The sequence below is a fragment of the Balearica regulorum genome, chromosome 2 (assembly GCF_011004875.1).
Source record: "Balearica regulorum gibbericeps isolate bBalReg1 chromosome 2, bBalReg1.pri, whole genome shotgun sequence".
NCBI lineage: Eukaryota > Metazoa > Chordata > Aves > Gruiformes > Gruidae > Balearica > Balearica regulorum.
In genome coordinates, this window is record NC_046185.1 from 161,058,384 (window position 1) to 161,074,767 (window position 16,384).

Consider the following 16,384-nt stretch of genomic DNA (forward strand, 5'->3'; position numbering starts at 1 on the left):
TTCAGTCTGGAAACAAATGACTTCAATTATATATATTTTAAAAAATGTGCAGTCAACCTACTTTGTGTCTAAAAACAAACCCTAAAACCAAACGAGGCTGATTTGGGGAACAGTTAATGAAGTGTTTCTCATGCATTTTTGTGTTCATTTGAAAACTTAATTTCCAGCAGGAGTAAAATGGAAGGCAAACTTTCAATTTTGTTGCAACCAGAACTAGCGTTTGCATTTTGGTCAGTGCTAATAATACAAATTCAGCATGTCTCATCTCTTCATTTCTTGTGCAGTGGTTCCCTCGTGTAGAAAATGGTGTAAACCCCTGAATTAACAGTGTATGTGGAAAAACTTACTGTTTTCTTTGGTCACAGTGAGATTAACTGGCTTCCTGGCAAAAAAAAAAGTTGCCTTTTTTTCTTCCATTTGGGAAATATCCCAAAGTTTCTGAAAACTAATTTTTGTTACCTGAATTTTCATACCCTGTGTTGAATGCAGGTTCTGTAGCTGGACGATTGCTGTACGTGATAGATTGCTGAAGTTCAGCAGAGCCGGAGTGCTCCTTCAGGGAAACCGGTACGTGCTTTGATTTCAGAACCAGACTGACCTGGGGCCATGCAGCAGGTTTTCTTCACAAGAAACGGAACGAGGGTAGTTCGGCTGGTAATGAAGTTGCTGAGAATTTGGAAAATGATCTGTGGAACAGGGGAACAACACGCATCTGTGTGGTGGAAGCCTTCATTGCCTCATCATGAGGTGACAGGTGACTTGTTGCATGACCAGAGTCTGGCACTGCATCACAGACACAATGTCATGTGGTCTACATCATGTGGTAGAAGTTCTGGACTACCAGAAACCTCAATGACCACATTTATTTACCTTTTTTTTTTTTTTTTTTTTTTTGTAAAATAGTGACCACATGTGTACTGGTGATGATCTAAAGCCTGAAATAGCTGCTGTGTTGGAGCTTGAGGTGTGCCAGCTGCTAAGGCTCTAAAGGGGATGGATGAGGAAATGTGCGACTTGGTAGTCCTGGGATCCTCAAGGCCCTTCCTTCCTGGGGTGAGGCTTTTTGGGAGGACTTAAAGGCAAGGGCAGGTTCTCTGGATGATTTGCAATGGGAACTTCCAAGCTGTGATGTACCTAGCACTGTGGAGCATGTACTGCTCTGGCATTTTCTGTAATAGCTGAAGGATTGAGTTCATCAGTATCTGTTTCCTTTCTCCTGTTGTTGGCTCATCCATAAGAAATGTAAATTATTCCACTTGTCGGAGCCTTTCTCTGCTAATAAGATCTAAAGACCAGCCGTGTGCAATAACCTTGCGGTTCTAATGGAATGTGTAGTCAAGCGTGGTCAGTGAACTGCTTGTCCTTTGCTGTACGGAGATTTCGGGATGGCACCTTCCAGCACTTCGAGTCTAACAGTGGCTGGGGCAGCCTTGTGCTTCCTTGTATGGATGGGTTAGGTTCATCACCGAGAGCCCGGAAATGGGGTGGGGAGCAATCCTGGAATACCTTATGTATAGGAGCAAGAAATCAGTACCTAGGAAACTGCTGCTTGCCTGGAATTGATAAATTTGTATAGCCTTGTCTGGCAGCTGCCCTGATCCTTCGGAGGTTTCTGGAGGATTGTGATAAATGGTGCATGGATTAAAAGGTATGTCATGAAGGAAATATTTTTTCTAGCCTGGGCCAGAGGACTTGTGATAGACACTTAATAGAGCCCAGCCTTAAGAGGTGATCATTGGCAAAGGTGAATGTGCAAAGATCCTTTTCCTGGTGAGGAAACGAGCAAAATTTAACAACCATGTTAAGTCATGTTAAATTCCCATTGACTTGGGTGGATTTAAAACGTGCTGTTCTGGAAATGACTTCTGGGCTGAAGTTGGGCTTTGCTGAGGAAGTTTGTGCAGCATAGAAGGCAATGGTGAAGTCTGCAGGCTTTCCATTTCCTGGTTTCTTTGAACAGAGAAGTTTCTATGCCCAAACTTGCACTCTGGAAGCGATCGAGGACAACTTTTGCAGTTACCCTTGTTTCTGGCACGGGTGAGTGTAAAACACCCAGCCGGGTCTATCCCAGCTTCCTTTGAAGTGCAAGAGGGGCGGCAGCCTGAAATGAGCCGGGTAGCCTACGTCATGGTGCCTATTTTGTTTTCACCTTGTCTAAAAGAAACATGCAATCTTACACTTTTATTGCTAAAGAATTTGTGCTGCTGCTCCGTGCAGGTGTCGCAGGCTGCTGTGCAGTGCCATACAAGCGTCGTGCAGGCGGTGACGATGCTCCTGGGCTTGCTGGGCTTACCCTGCTCGTGAGCACTCCTGTGCTGTAGCCTTTCCTCTAGGTGGTGGGTCGATGGTTGGACTTGATGATCTTAGAGGTCTTTTCCAACCTTAAAGATTCTATGATTCTCTTAAGAAGGAGAAGTCAAAGGGTTCTAATTAGTCCTTATGTAATCAGCACTGCTTATCTTCAGAGCATTTAGCTAATACTGACTAATCTTCACAACCTCATCTAATAAGGTCAAAATTCCTCCCCTTTGACAGCTGGGGAGGGGGAGTGGGAACCTTTGCACAGATGCCTTCAACTCGTTACAGAAACATGGCTGAACTCGGTCTGGGTGATGGGTGTCCTCAGCATCCAGCTTTTTCTTAGGTGTCCTATTTTGCTACTGGAACCTTTCCTTTTTGAAATAAAACCTGAAAGGATTTCCCCAAAAACCCCAGGCTTTCTGATGTTTCCCAAAATGAAATGCAAGTCCCAACTCAGATGCGTACTGAGATGTGTAATGTGCTGCACTAATACTGATCCCTAGACAGAATATTACTGAAAACAAGCTTTTGCAGATTTTTTTTTTAATATCTATCTCCATAATGCTGCTAATAAATATTTGGCTAAACCTGACCAGCATGTCCCAGCTCCAAAGTGAGGAGGTATTTTTCCTAGCAGGAACCCGGCCAGATCTGAACAATCATTCTGTGACGGGGCTTGCTCAGGCATGAGGAGCTTTTTTAGGGTCTGTACTCCACATGGGATGATGCGAGGTGTTGTGCGGGCAGGATAGAGAGATTCTTCATGGAGATACTGCAGAGACTCTATGTCTTGGTGCATCCACGATGAAGACCATGTGTCGAACCCAAAACCATCGCCTGGCAGCTGATTCCCATTTCCAGGAACAGTTGACGTATTCCGCCGGTGAGAGCGTGGGTTGGAAGATCCTTTCTCTGCTTGAGTGGTTTGCAGAGATGCTCTGCAGTTAGTGTAACCAGCCTCCCCAGCAGCTCTGGGAAGCAGCACACAGGAAGCTCCGGCACTGGGAACGCGTTCATCACCAGCGGAAATTAACGCTTTGGCAACTGGGGTGAGATGGGCTAGGTCCTAATCGAGCAACGTGGATTTAATATAGGAACTCTCCCTTGAGTCATAAAGATGGTTTCTCTGAGGTCTGTTGCTGCTCTGAAGTGGCCCATGAGATGTGCTCCTCCTTTCCAGCAGTGTGCCAAAAGAGTTTCCATGGGAAGGAGCTTAGACCCAGAAGTTATTCCACATCTAATGAGCTAGAATTATCTCGTACTAGGGTACATGAAGAAATCTGTGAGCTTTTTTAAAGCAAGATGGCCTTTTGAACGCCCTGAGATACAAGTATTTCCTGTGCCAGGTCTTAACACTGCTTTGCAAACTCTAAAAGCTCCTCCAGAAGCTGGAGCATGGCCATTTCAGAGGATGCAGTGCAACTTCTTGGCTGTTGCTCATGTAATTATTAGTTCCATGGGGTTGTACTGGCCGTAGTAGGTACCTCTGAGCAGAATCCAAATCCTGCTCAGCCTCTGCTAATAAATATTCTTGTTGGCATTAGCGAGGTCACTCCCAAAGGTTCACCTCCAGGAATCGCCCCCTGCTCTCTTGAAACCTCTGTGTCAGAGGAGGAGCAAGTTTGGTGTTTTCCTACCTTAACTAGGGTAGTTCAGCACCATCCTTCTGGCAGCACCACCTAACACAGCAGGTTATTGCGAGGCATAGTGCTGGGTTGGACGCGTGCCATGGCCAATGTCTGCTGAGCTGCACAGAAAAATCACCCTTGTAAATTCTCTGTAACACCCCATGGAAAGAGGTGGTGGCATCTCACAGCTACGTTTTGAAGACCACCCAGCCTGGGTTTATTTATGCCAACATAACCTTGCTCGTAACCCCTTGGAATGTAATGGAAATCACTTTGTAGGATGACAAGACCTGTGCCCGGATCCTGTGTGTAGGTGGGATATGGGGAGGAGAGCGGGGTGGTGACCAGGAGCCACCACGTTATCCAGCCAGAGTGGTTTTGTCCTGGGTGGTTGAGTTGTGGTTTCTGGCATGGCTGGGTCAATCTCTGTGACTGGTATTGGCATCGACAGTGTCCCTTCACATTGACGGTGTCCCATGGCATCGAGTCCTTCTCGCTCCAGTTTTGTTGGGGACATAACTGCAGGGTTACACTGGACTTGAAATCAACCTTGGCCATCTTGCGTGGTTAAGGTGTTCGGTTTTCTCACCTCCCTGGTTCTGGCCTGGACTCGGAGCAAATCATCTCTGACCGCCTCACTCCTCGGCCTCGTGGCAGCAAGGGCAGGCAGGGATAGCGCAGCCCGGAGCCGCCCCTGCGGACGTCAAGTCCGATTTCTCACTTCCTCTAAATCAAGACACACAAAAGAATCTCAGGCATTTGGGCTTTGTCTGTTAAAGCCAAACGCTCAAACTTGTAAGTTCATGTTTCCAACGCTTCATCCTTTAAACAGCCACGGTGGAGGAAGGCTGCTCGTGATCCTGTTAGTCTGGGGCACCATGGTCGGATGTGATCAAGCACGAGCAGGAGGCAAGGTCTGCTCCAGCATCGCGTGCCTGAATGGCTGCTGGTGGCCACAGGCTCCTCAGGCGGCTCTTTTCTCTCTTCCGTTGGCAGCCTTTTCATCCTTTGCAAGGAATTAAAGGGGTTTGTCCAGGAATTATGATTTGCTATTCTTCAATATTCTTTTTTCCCCATCGTTTTCCTTTTGTCCAAAGATGGGTCATTTGTTGTTTCATATCTTTAATGTGGTTTGTCAAAGAAATGAGAATAAAGTTGTCGCACCTTCTTTCCGTCTCTCTTAAAATAGCTTGTGAACCTGTTGGGCATCTACTAACATCTCACAGCCGGGCACAGGTCTCAAATACATCAAGTTCCTGCACATTTAGTTAAAGCTTACACCTTAGGAGAAACAGGAAAATCCCATCATGAGACAGAGCCGGAGGAAACCAGGCTGTTGTGATTCCATAAAAACCTCCTCCTGTGGTACTATTTGCTTTACAGGGTACTTTAGGGCCAGTTTGTCATGGATGTTGTGGGTCTTCCTCTCCAGGCACCACACAGCTCATGGCCAACGCAAAGAGCACATAGGCCGTTACCACCCCCACGAACGGGAGAGTTGGGTCCCAAGGCCAACGATGGTGCCACCTCGTCACCCTGGTGCTCCCAGCCATGACTCAGAAGAGGGACACGTCTCCTCCTTCCCTCCCAGGACACCAAGTGCGAAGCCATGGGGAAGGGCTGGTTTTGGCGACGCCACTAATGCCCCCCGCCCTGGCTGCCGCTCTTCCAAGTGGGACTCTCCATGTGCTGTTACTTTTCTCACACCATCTGGTGACTAATTTAGCACCTAGAAAATAACACCAGCATTTCAATGAGGGTTTGGGTAGGGTTGGGTTTTAATTAGATGAGGCTTTTCTTCATTATTTCCTGTCTCCTATCAGAGCATGTAAATGTAAACAGCGTTTCTGCGATCCTGGGGTGGGTTTACCTGCGTCAGCTGAAGGATGCGTTTCTTCTCCAAATGCAATGCGCCACCTCCTTCTTCCTCCTCCAGTGCATCCCAGCCAACATGACGTCTTCCAGCTCAGCCTACGTGTGCGGGCACACGCTCTTATTAACTTTTACATCTTAATTGAAAGGGTGGCGTATGTTTAAGCCTTAATAATGACATCCTTGCTTCCCGCATGGTCTTTAATCTTGAAACGAAGCGGTGAACAAAAGCAGCAGAGCGGGGTTGCCGTGCGAGGCTGCTGGCACGCGTGCGGACAGGAGCGACCTGCCAAGAAATGAGTTTCTAGGATTCAGATTAAAAGTGTGTGCCTGACGGTCTGGGGAGTGGAGCGTCATCGGCAGGGGGGAGGCGATGAGGGCCCCATGGGTGACGAAGAGGAGAGTTTGATGAGTAGGAGCTGGGTGTGAGGTTTCTTCCAGAGCTATTAAATAGCATAAAAGAGAAACTTCCTTTTAACATGGTGCTCTGGTACGTCTCCGTGTGCTGGTCCGTGGGCCACCCCTGTGCATTTGCCTTTACCTCTTCCTAGCCTGGCTCGTTAATGTAAACTGACGGGGTTTATGGACTGGGGCTGTCCCGTGCTGTTTGTCCTGAGAATAAGGCAGTTAAAGTCTCTGGATGCTCTTACAACGCAAAAGAGGGGAATACGAAGCAGCTTTTCCTTGTGCTGGTGTTTGAGATGCCAGGTTCTGAAGCTGTAATCACGGCTGTATAGGAAAATGTTACTTTATGGTCGATGGTATGGCTTAAAAATCCCTCTAATCCTGACTTAGATCTGTGTCTCGGTGCTTCAGTGCTGAAAGATCAAAACATTCATAAAAAAAAGATGCTTGCAAATAACATTGGTGGGTTTGCGAGCCCAACCTTTGTTTTCTGGAGGAGATCGGGTCCTTGGCTTTCAGAGATGCCATTTAAAGAGGTTCGAAGGTTGAACGAGAAACCATTGCTTTGACAGATGGAGTGCAACGTGTTATTGGTGAGGAGTCTTCCAAGGATGCTCGCTTTTGGCTGCCATACTGCAATAGGCGAGAAGCTGGGAAAAAACAGTAAAAAGAAGTGAACGCAACACAGAGAAACTACGTGCCGTGCTTAGACATGCTGCTGTTTCCTTATTTACTTCTTGTCTGTTCTAAAATAAGAGGATACAAAAGGAGAAAAGAAGCACAAAAAAAAAAAAAGAAAAGAAGAAAAAGGAGGGGGGGGAGGAAAATAAGGGAAGAATGGGGGGGGGGGAAAGGGGGAAAAAGAAAAAAAAAGGGAAAAAAAGATGTCCTTCAAAAAGGAGCAATCAATGTGCACCGCTAATTGACCAAAGCCCTGCCAAGCAAATCTTTTGTCAGATCGTCTGCCCAAAAATCAAAACCCCGGACTCAGCAGGCCCCGTTACCGGCGGTTCTGCCTACGAAGCAGGAAAGCGTAAAGCCCCCGGTTCCCGCTGCTTTGTTGAAAAGCCCTCGCGACACCAGCCCCGTCTCGCCCCCCCCCGCCGGTTGCTATATAGTGGGGTGTCCACCGTTTCTGTCCATCGCGGCTTTGGTTTGGCTCCCGCTTTTGGTCTTGGATAGCAGCCAGCAGAAAATGTCTCAATACTCAGGAAAAGTAAGTAACGACCCAACCGCTTCCCTTTCAGCCCGGGGCTGGAGAGCCCGAGCATCCTCTGGGTTGAAGGAGAAAGTTAGGATAATATCCCGGAGGATGAGACCTGAATAATGATACTGGGAGCAAATTTGGTAGTAGGGACGGGGAGGGTGCGGCAGAAGGAGCTGCGTTTCAGGAGCAGAGTTTCCTGTTTAAACATTCCTGCTGGAAATATGTGTGAGCAAGCACGAGGCGGCAAGAAGTGTCGTAAATGCGGGATGCGCTGCGTTCCCAGAAAAACAAATACGGTTCTTAGGAAAAAATGCCAGTGATGCTGTGCTCCTCTTGCTGGAAAGCAGCTAAAAGAAACCCAAACCACCCTAAAATGATGTATCTGCAAGTGGTTCCCATCTGCTTGAAATGGGGGTCCGGCCGTGCCCCTGCTCCTCACCGCGGGGCCGTTCTCCTCCCACCCCCCCAGATCACTTTTTACGAAGGCAAATGCTTCACGGGCAGAAAGCTGGAGGTCTGTGGCAGCTGCAGCAGCTTCCAGGACCGAGGTTTCCTCAACCGGGTCAACTCCATCTGCGTCCAGAGCGGGGCTTGGGTCTGCTTTGATCACCCCGACTTCCGAGGGCAGCAGTACATCCTGGAGCACGGCGAGTACCCCGACTTCTATCGCTGGAACAGCCGCAGCGACCACCTGGGCTCCTGCCGGCCCGTCGGGATGGTGAGTGGATGTTGCTGGTGCTTCGCTCTCCCGCATCAGTGGGACAGAGCTGCCATTGGGGTTTACTTTTCATGAGCCCCGTAAATAAGCGCGATAAAAATCTGCGTTCTTTAGAAAGAATGCATCCCGTTGAGAAGGAAATAGTCTCCTGGGTAGCATTTGCTCTCCCTTGGAGTGGTCTGCACAGGCTACAAAGCCGAGCTGCGGTTTCCCGTGCCTCCCGGCTGGGAGAAGACACGTCGCCTTCCTCCCACGGCACGAAACGCGGTGGCTTTAACGGGATGAGATTTCCCTGTGGTTTTTCAGATGAGGTGGCAAGGTCCTGCCAGCGTCACATGCTTTTCTTTTTTTTAACATGAGTCGTTATGAAATATTCAGGGAGGAATTCAGGAGCATCGTTGCCCAAAGCAAGTTTGAGCCACAGCAGCCTGGTCTCCCCATGTGCCCGGAGAGGGACCCGGCAGCCCCAGGAATTTTGGAACCAGACCCATGGGGCAGCTGTGCTGCTCCTAGCAAATTTTACCTGAATACTCTGCTGTTGCAGAAAACCCCTCAGTAGTCCTAAACTAAACCAAATTTTTTTCCCATACTAGGTAGCCCTCCCCTTACGAAGCTTTTAAAAGCATCACCTGGAGGAAGGCTTAATCAGGAAGATTAAAAACTAGCAAATTAAAATGAATCCGGGTTAGGGCTGTCCATTCAACTCTCCCGTCACTCATGACCCCCGGGGCAATGACGAACCCACTCGGAGCCGGTGGGGTTTCTCGCTGGCCCTGAAGCTGCTTTTTTGGCACGGCAATGGGTTTGTTTCAGGTCCATAATGTCCTTCCCAAAGCACCCCACTGTGGGACTCGCAGCAGTTCCTCTCCACGGTCTGTACGCGGAGAGATGCTCTGCCCCGGGCCCTGGAGCCCGGCCGGCACGAGGACGCGCTCCTCCTTCCCTGGCCTGCGATTTTCCCTGCGAGATGCCAGCGAGTGCTTCGAGGCATTTCTGCAGCGCAGATTCCCGGAGGAATGTTTGCTCAGGCACGGTATCCGCTCGGATGCTGCCGGCAGCCGCCTGCTGTGGGGTTTGGCATCGCAGCCCGGCCTTCTTGTGCGCCGCAGGGGAGCGAGGCGGCTGCAGAGGCTCCCCCCAGCCAGGGAAAAGCCTGTCGATGCCGGGGAGACTTGGAGAAAGCCTAAAAATGTGAGTTAAGCCTGTTTGAAAAATGCATCTAGGTATTCTTTGAATTTGGCTTAAAATTATCTTCTCAGCTCGCTCTGTCCCACATACCTGTGCCACAAGCTGCAGAAATCTGCCCAGAGAAATTCACACCGTGTCACCCGCAGGGGCTCGCGCAGCAACAACGATGCTGGGAAGATGCTTTTCTCCCCCCCCCCCCCCTTTTTTTTTTTTTTCCCTTAAAGAAAGGCACAACATCTCCTGTCAGGAACAGCAGTTACATGTGGAACTGGAGGCAATATAAATTAGTTTAGGGGAACAGTTTAACATCTTTGTACCTTCTGGATATATGTCTTTTTTTGATGTGTGAGTGCATGGAGAGCTGGGACTGTCGCTGATGGTTGATTTGACTCAAATCCCTTTGTCCCCAGCACGGCGAGCATTACAGGATCGAAATATTCGAGGGGAGCCATTTTAGCGGTCCCAGCCTGGAGCTGATGGAGGATTGCTCCTTCCTGCAGGGACAAGGCTGGGACAAGACCTGCATCAACGCCCTCAAAGTGTACGGCGACGGCGCGTAAGTAACCGCACGTGTTCTGGCACAGAGCCACTGCGGTGCTCCCTGCTCCCAGGGCTGCAGGGGAGCGAGGTGGCTGCAGACACTTCCCCTGTCGTGGAAAAGCCTGGTGATGCCGGGGGAGATTTGGAGAAAGCCTAGAAATGTGAGTTGAGCCTATGGTTTAAAGATGAATTTTGGTGCCTGCATGTTGAGAGCTGCTTCAAAGGAGCATGATTTTTGGAGGGTGGCAGCTAAGCACAAGCTACAAGAGCTCTGAGACACCTCTTTAAAGTGTATGAAACAAGAAGCCTAAAACCAGCTTTTTATTTTCTTTTTTTCTTTTTTCTTTTTTTTTTTTAGCATTTCTGTGCATGTTTCCAAACACCTCTTTAAAATCCATGCAGAGGCTTTTGGGGAGGGCGGATGGATGGCTCCGGGTGATGCAGGTCAGGGCTTTTGCTCTGCAAGTGGCTTCACTGAGGCTTGCTGCAACACCTGAAACCTCCTCCTTGGACAGCAAAAATTAGGCAGTGGCATCTCACCTTAAAATTAATCCTGCGTGAAAGACAGGGGCAACTGGCGGTGATGCACAGCCACCCTGATGGGGGTTTTTCATCACCCTCGGTGCCTGAAGAAGCCGCTTTGCAGGTGCGTTGCTGATACTCAGCCCCATCCTCCTGCCCCTGCAGATGTTCCCAAAAGCTTCGGCTTTGCCTTTTTCTGGCTGTTGGATGGCAATTTGCATTTTCTCAATGGTGTTGGTCCCTTTTATGTTATTTTATCTCTTGTTGTGAGACGGGTTGTTATCCGACCATCTCCCCTTTCCCCTGTTCGACAATTGCATCCTCACTGCAAGTGTGCTTGGAGCAGGGGAATGCCATAAAATCCTCCTGAAGCCGGGCAGAGGATGGCTGGAGCAAGGCACGGGGCAGTGGGAAGGCCCTGCAGAGGAAGGAGCACAGAAACGGTCTTCTCCATCTGTCCTGGACAGGGTATTGCGCATCTCACCTGTGCCCAGCACGGGATGTTGGACCCTTTTTGTCCACAGCAAGTTTTACCTAGAATAGGAAAAAGATTGTTGCTATCCAAGCTCATGACATCCGGACTGCAAGTGTCCTGCAGGACCCTTTCTGATTCAACCGAGACTGTTCCTCTTCCAAAAAAACAGGCTTATGATCAGGCAGTGGCGTTTTTGTTAAAACTAAGGAGCCGAGCTACCAGCTCCTGATGGGAAGAAACGGCTGGAGCCCACCGGGGACTCCGTTACTGCTGAGCATTTGAAGCAAAAGGCATTTGAGTACCAACACTATAAAGCCAAGAGAGAGCCTGTGAGTACTCTGGCAAGAGATTTAGAGCCAATTATTGACCACACATGTCCCTGTAGCAGACCCTGGCGCTTGAGAAATTGGGATGCTGCCCAGAAACTTTCAAGCACTTGAATTTTTCAGATTGATTCTCCTCCCTGCAAAATATATAAGGAGTACAAAACTCGCTTTCCCTCACATGGGAGCCTAAATGTTTAACATTACGTGACTTCTCAAAGGCTTTGAGTGGTGATAAAAAAATAGAAAAGAAAAATACTGAGAGGAGCATGGGGAGGAAACTCACTGAGTTTTGTAGACTTACATCCAAACCCCAGGGAGATGGTCATTGAAAGCGTGGAGAAGGGTCTGTAAAGGCCATTGAAAGGCAGGATGGTGCAGAGGGACCTGCTGGCCCCGGGCTGCAGGAGGAAGGAGGGAAGAAGGAGATACCACAGCAGAGAGGTGAGATCAGGGAGGGGAAAGGGACCCTACAGTGCTGCTGTTCTCTTTTGGATGGACCGTATAAGCCCAGGTGACCCCAGGTGCTGCAGCCGGAGCTGGGCTCAGCCTGGCAAAGTCCTCCCAGGACACGTCCTCAGCCTTTTGGGGAGCGGAGAAGATGGGGTCACTGGAGATGAGGGGAGTTTCAGCCACCAGCACATCCCCAGGATCAAAGCGGGTCTGTTTTCCCCCATGCATGCCCTGTGCCCCCCCGAGCTCCCTGCCTGCTGAAGTCTCACTCTGCGATTTCCCCCCTTAATTCCTGCACAAGACATCCGTTAGATACAGAAATATTTGCTTCCCCTTCAAAATCCATGGATGGTGTCATGTGCTGTTAAAAAGCTGCTGCCTACACTTGTAGGGGTGGCCGTGCCTGCGGGAAGTGATGATGGATCAGCTGGAAATGGGAATGGACAGAAATGTCTGCCTTTGGCACGGTGCGTGGTGGGGCTGAGGCTGTCCGGCACCTTCCCCGCTGCCCTTTTGAGGCTGGTGACTGCTACCCCACACAGCCAGAAAGGCTGGTGATAAAACTGTTAAAACCACGCTGGAAAGGCAATTGCTATTTTGGAGCAGTTTTGAGATGTTACCGCCTCCTCGGAAGCTGTTGCGGCTTGAGTGGCGAGAGGCTTTGGCCGTCCCACGGGCAGAGCCAGCTCCGGTATCACATATGGTATCAGCTGGTGTCAGATGAAGACATGCGCTTCTTGTCCTCCTTTGTGCCTCAGCCGCTCCACAGAGAATTGTGTAGAAATAACAACTTTAAAAAGCTGAATTTGTTTTACAGTCTGGGAGAGAATACCCAAAAAAAGGCTTTTCTACGCTACAGTGACATAACTTGAAGGAACCAGACCAACCATTTATTCTGCTGAAGCATTTATGAATGTTTGGTAGATGTTCTGCAGGCAGGCTGTGAAATATCAACCAGACCAGGTACCCAAACGTTGCTGCTCACTACGTATCTCTCAGCAGAGGCAATAGCTGGTCATGGTGCTGCTCGTGTCCTGCGTGGAGAATGAGTGACCTCGAGCCCTACTGAAAGCATCCTGCTTGGTTCAGGCTGAAGCTGCAGCACTCCCCTGCTTGTTTTTACAGCGAGAGCAGCCAGTTTTGGCTTATAGGGCTCGCGCTGGTTCCATGTGAGTTTTATTCCTGTGTCCTCCGGGTTTATGTGCTAATGAAACACAGCACTGAGATGTTTGAGGGCTGCGTGCTATGTGCCTGGATCAGCTCTCCCATGCTGGGCTTGAGGACAGGATTGTCTTTTTTTTCTGGGCTCCTGACTGACTTGATTTCCTCTCTCGCTGATGGTCTCAGAGAATGTAAATTTTAGGCAATAAAGGAGCAGCTAAGTAAGCCATACAAGCCTTCACTCATCACCTTGCACTGCCAATACACTTCGCTCCCATCTTTCTGCTATTCTTTTTATTCCTCTTTTTTGCAGCCTTTCCCTATGCAGAAGGGGAAGAAGCCAGTGGGTTCTTATGACCACACCAGGTCAAGTAGTCTGCTTCCATCTACCCCAAAGCCTGTCCCATTCCCTCCATGCAACTGTCCAGACACATCAACTGTGTGTCTGCAGACAAACACAGAGGTCTTCGGAAAGACAGTGACTATGAAGGGCTGCTCTACCCCCTGCTTTGTTCTCCAGGGTCCAGCAGTTGTTAAAAGATGCCCTAGAGCAGAGCAAAGCTAGAAGAACCACCATGTCCTGGTGGGCCAACAACAGCCCTGTGAATATTCCTGTCCTACCAGCACGCAGTATTTTCAATAACATTAGGTATTCTCAGCAGGAGGGAGTGATTGGAAGGTGCAGAAAATAGGATCAGGAGCTCTTTTCAGGAGTGCTTGAGGAAGGGATGGTGAGCTGATGGAGAAAGAGGCCCATGATCATCCAAAAATATGGAGAGGTGCATGAAGGGATGGGGTAGAAAAGGAAGAAAGCCACACGTGCCTTATGAACAAGGCTGGGGAGTATATAGAGGAGGATAATTTCATAAATAGTTCTTAATTAAGCTGAAGAGCTGAGCATGCTCTCTGACAGTGCACATCAGGATATGTGATAGGGGGGACATGGCTTCAGGGCAACCTGCCATTACTCTCACATGAGCAGCGGGCAGCCTTCTCCACACACTGCAAGGTGAACTTCAAAGGAAAAGTCTGAGGCTGACTTTCTAATTCTCGTTCGGATATAAACTGGCTGCAAAAAATGCCAAAGAATGGACTGGTTTGTTTGTAGGAAACGCTCGGGACCCAAATGTCTTGGCTGAGCACATTGCAGCAATGCTGGAGAAAAGGGTTGTGCAAGCACGGGCAGCAGGGTGGAGAGGGCACCAGGCAGGCGTGCGCTCAGCGCGTCAGTCGTATCAGAGCACAGGCAGATGGGAGAAAGGACCCACCGCAGTCCCACCTGGTAGCCTCTCAGAAACACAAAATAAATCCAAATATGTCAAGGAATCTGTAAGGTGGATTGACTAAAGACCCTAACTATTTGCTTTTTTTTATTATTATTTAAATAATGCCTGTGGGTGGCTGGGTTTATAAACAACTTTTTTCCTAGGACTCCAGCTTTTTGCTCTGAGTCAGACTGATTTGAGTTCACCAGCTGTTGTCTGACCCTGTAGGCCCAGCAGGCTTTGACCTATCCAGTACTTAAAGGAGTTTCTCCCTGGAAATCCTACATACAGTAGGTCCCAACCCAGATGTCACTGCTGAATTCCGGGCAAGAGATGGACCACAGAAACCAAATGATTTGGAAGATTGCATTTGTGCTCTGTTGCCACTGCTAAGCCAATAGGTGGGACAAGCAGTTGAGATCCTTATAATATCCTTTAAAAAGTTGGGAAGAGAAGAGCAAGGTAGAGACGAGCAGTTCAGCAACGATGGGGTGGAAATCTGACTATAAAACTATCAAAGCAATGGAAAAACTTGGTTAAAAAAGCATGGGAGATTTAAATAGAGAAAAGAGGTGACACACGTGGCCAGATTAAGATCATGGCACAGGGTGTACTAAAGGGATGAAGGGACAGAAGAGCAGCAAATTTTGTCCCTCTTGACAATCAGAATTGTGCCGGACTTGAAGATCTTCAAATGGAGAAAAATGTACTAAAGAAACATGGTCAAGTGAGGTGAAGAAGTCATGCCAAAGTCACTAAGGTTGTTGAGCGTTCTATCTGTTTGACTGTATTTCAAGGGAAAGTTGTAGTTTACTCTGGACGTAGAGATAAAGTGAAGATAACTGAGCCAACTCCTGTTCTCTGTTGGAAAGCATCGCAGAGAGGCCATTGAGAATTACTAGCAAAGAAAGAAATTACTGAATATGGTCCCCATCATAGAATCAGTTCAAAGAGGTAAAACATCCTTCGAGCATTGCACATTTCTCTCTGCAGTTCAAAATGGGTTTATCCAGGGGCTGAAGGGACTCATGTCCTTCTTTAGCACTATCAAGTGCTATTAAATAGTTTCTGCTGCACATGGTGAATCATAGACTCATAGAATCGTTTTGGTTGGAAAAGACCTTTAAGATCATCGAGTCCAACTGTTAACCTAGCACTGCCAAGTCCACCACTAAACCATGTGGACTAAGCGCACTAAGCACCACAGCAGTGTGTGTTTTAAATACCCCCAGGGATGGTGACTCAACCTCTTCCCTGGGCAGCCTGTTCCAATGATTGAAATTTTTCCTAATATCCAATCTAAACCTCCCCTGGCACAACTTGAGGCGGTTTCCTTTTGTCCTGTCGCTTGTTACTTTGGAGAAGAGACCAACACCCGCCTGGCTACAACCTCGTTTCAGGTAGCTGTAGAGAGCAATAAGGTCTCCCCTCAGCCTCCTTTTCTCCAGACTAAACAATCCCAGTTCCCTCAGCCGCTCCTCATCAGACTTGTACTCCAGACCCTTCACCAGCTTCATTGCCCTTCTTTGGACACACTCCAGCACGGAAACTCAGAGAGATCCACTCCCACAGCACTGTGAAGCAGGGAGCCCCTGGTCCCGGGCTTCATTGCTGGTGCAACCCAGAACAACTTCTTCTAAAGGCAGGGTTCAATCTGGCTGTGGATAATTGCCAGGCTATGCTGGAAACTGGGGAAAGTGCCAGCAGTTGACTCCACTGGGGGCATTTCTGTGCGTAGGATGGGACTGGGGGTGCAGAGGGATCGTTGAGTCCCGGTAGTTTGCAGGACTGATGTCCCTAAACACAGAACCTCAATGTGGGCACGAGGTCACCTCACATGACTATATTGTTTGGACCCAAGTAACCCTTCCTTTCTGCTCAGGTGGGTGCTGTATGAGGAGCCCAACTATCGAGGCCGTATGTATGTGGTGGAGCGGGGCGAGTTCAGCAGCTTCAATGCATGGCAGGCGCGCAGTGCAACCGTCCAGTCCATCAGAAGAGTCATAAACTACTTCTAGCTGAGCATTCATCCTATCAGTGATGGCCTGCTGAGACGGGGCATCATCTTCCTTCCCATTCACTGATCTGTGGAATAAATTGTTAAGCACCAGCTTCTGGCTCTAAGTACTTTTTTTTCCATTGTTTGTATGAGTTCAAGAGGGAACGGACTTGTAACCTTTCTAAGCTTGATTTACATGCCATGAGTTTGCTTTTTCATTTTGCAATGATTTATAAGGAGGACACAGAAGTGATGGGCCAGAACTGGAGGTGACCAGCAGATTCAGGAACATGCTCCTCAGTGCGGTTGTGGTCTGACAGGTGTTCC

At 48.8% G+C, this 16,384-nt stretch overlaps 1 protein-coding gene across 1 annotated transcript; it reads left to right on the top strand.

Annotated features, from left to right (window-relative positions):
- The first annotated feature begins 7,340 nt into the window (after positions 1-7,340).
- On the top strand, positions 7,341-16,126 carry CRYGN (crystallin gamma N). Its single transcript, XM_075747159.1, has 4 exons — positions 7,341-7,422; positions 7,883-8,131; positions 9,730-9,875; positions 15,941-16,126. The coding sequence occupies exons 1-4, from the start codon at positions 7,402-7,404 to the stop codon at positions 16,074-16,076; spliced, it is 552 nt and encodes a 183-aa protein (XP_075603274.1). The 5' UTR covers positions 7,341-7,401; the 3' UTR covers positions 16,077-16,126.
- Positions 16,127-16,384: the final 258 nt, after the last annotated feature.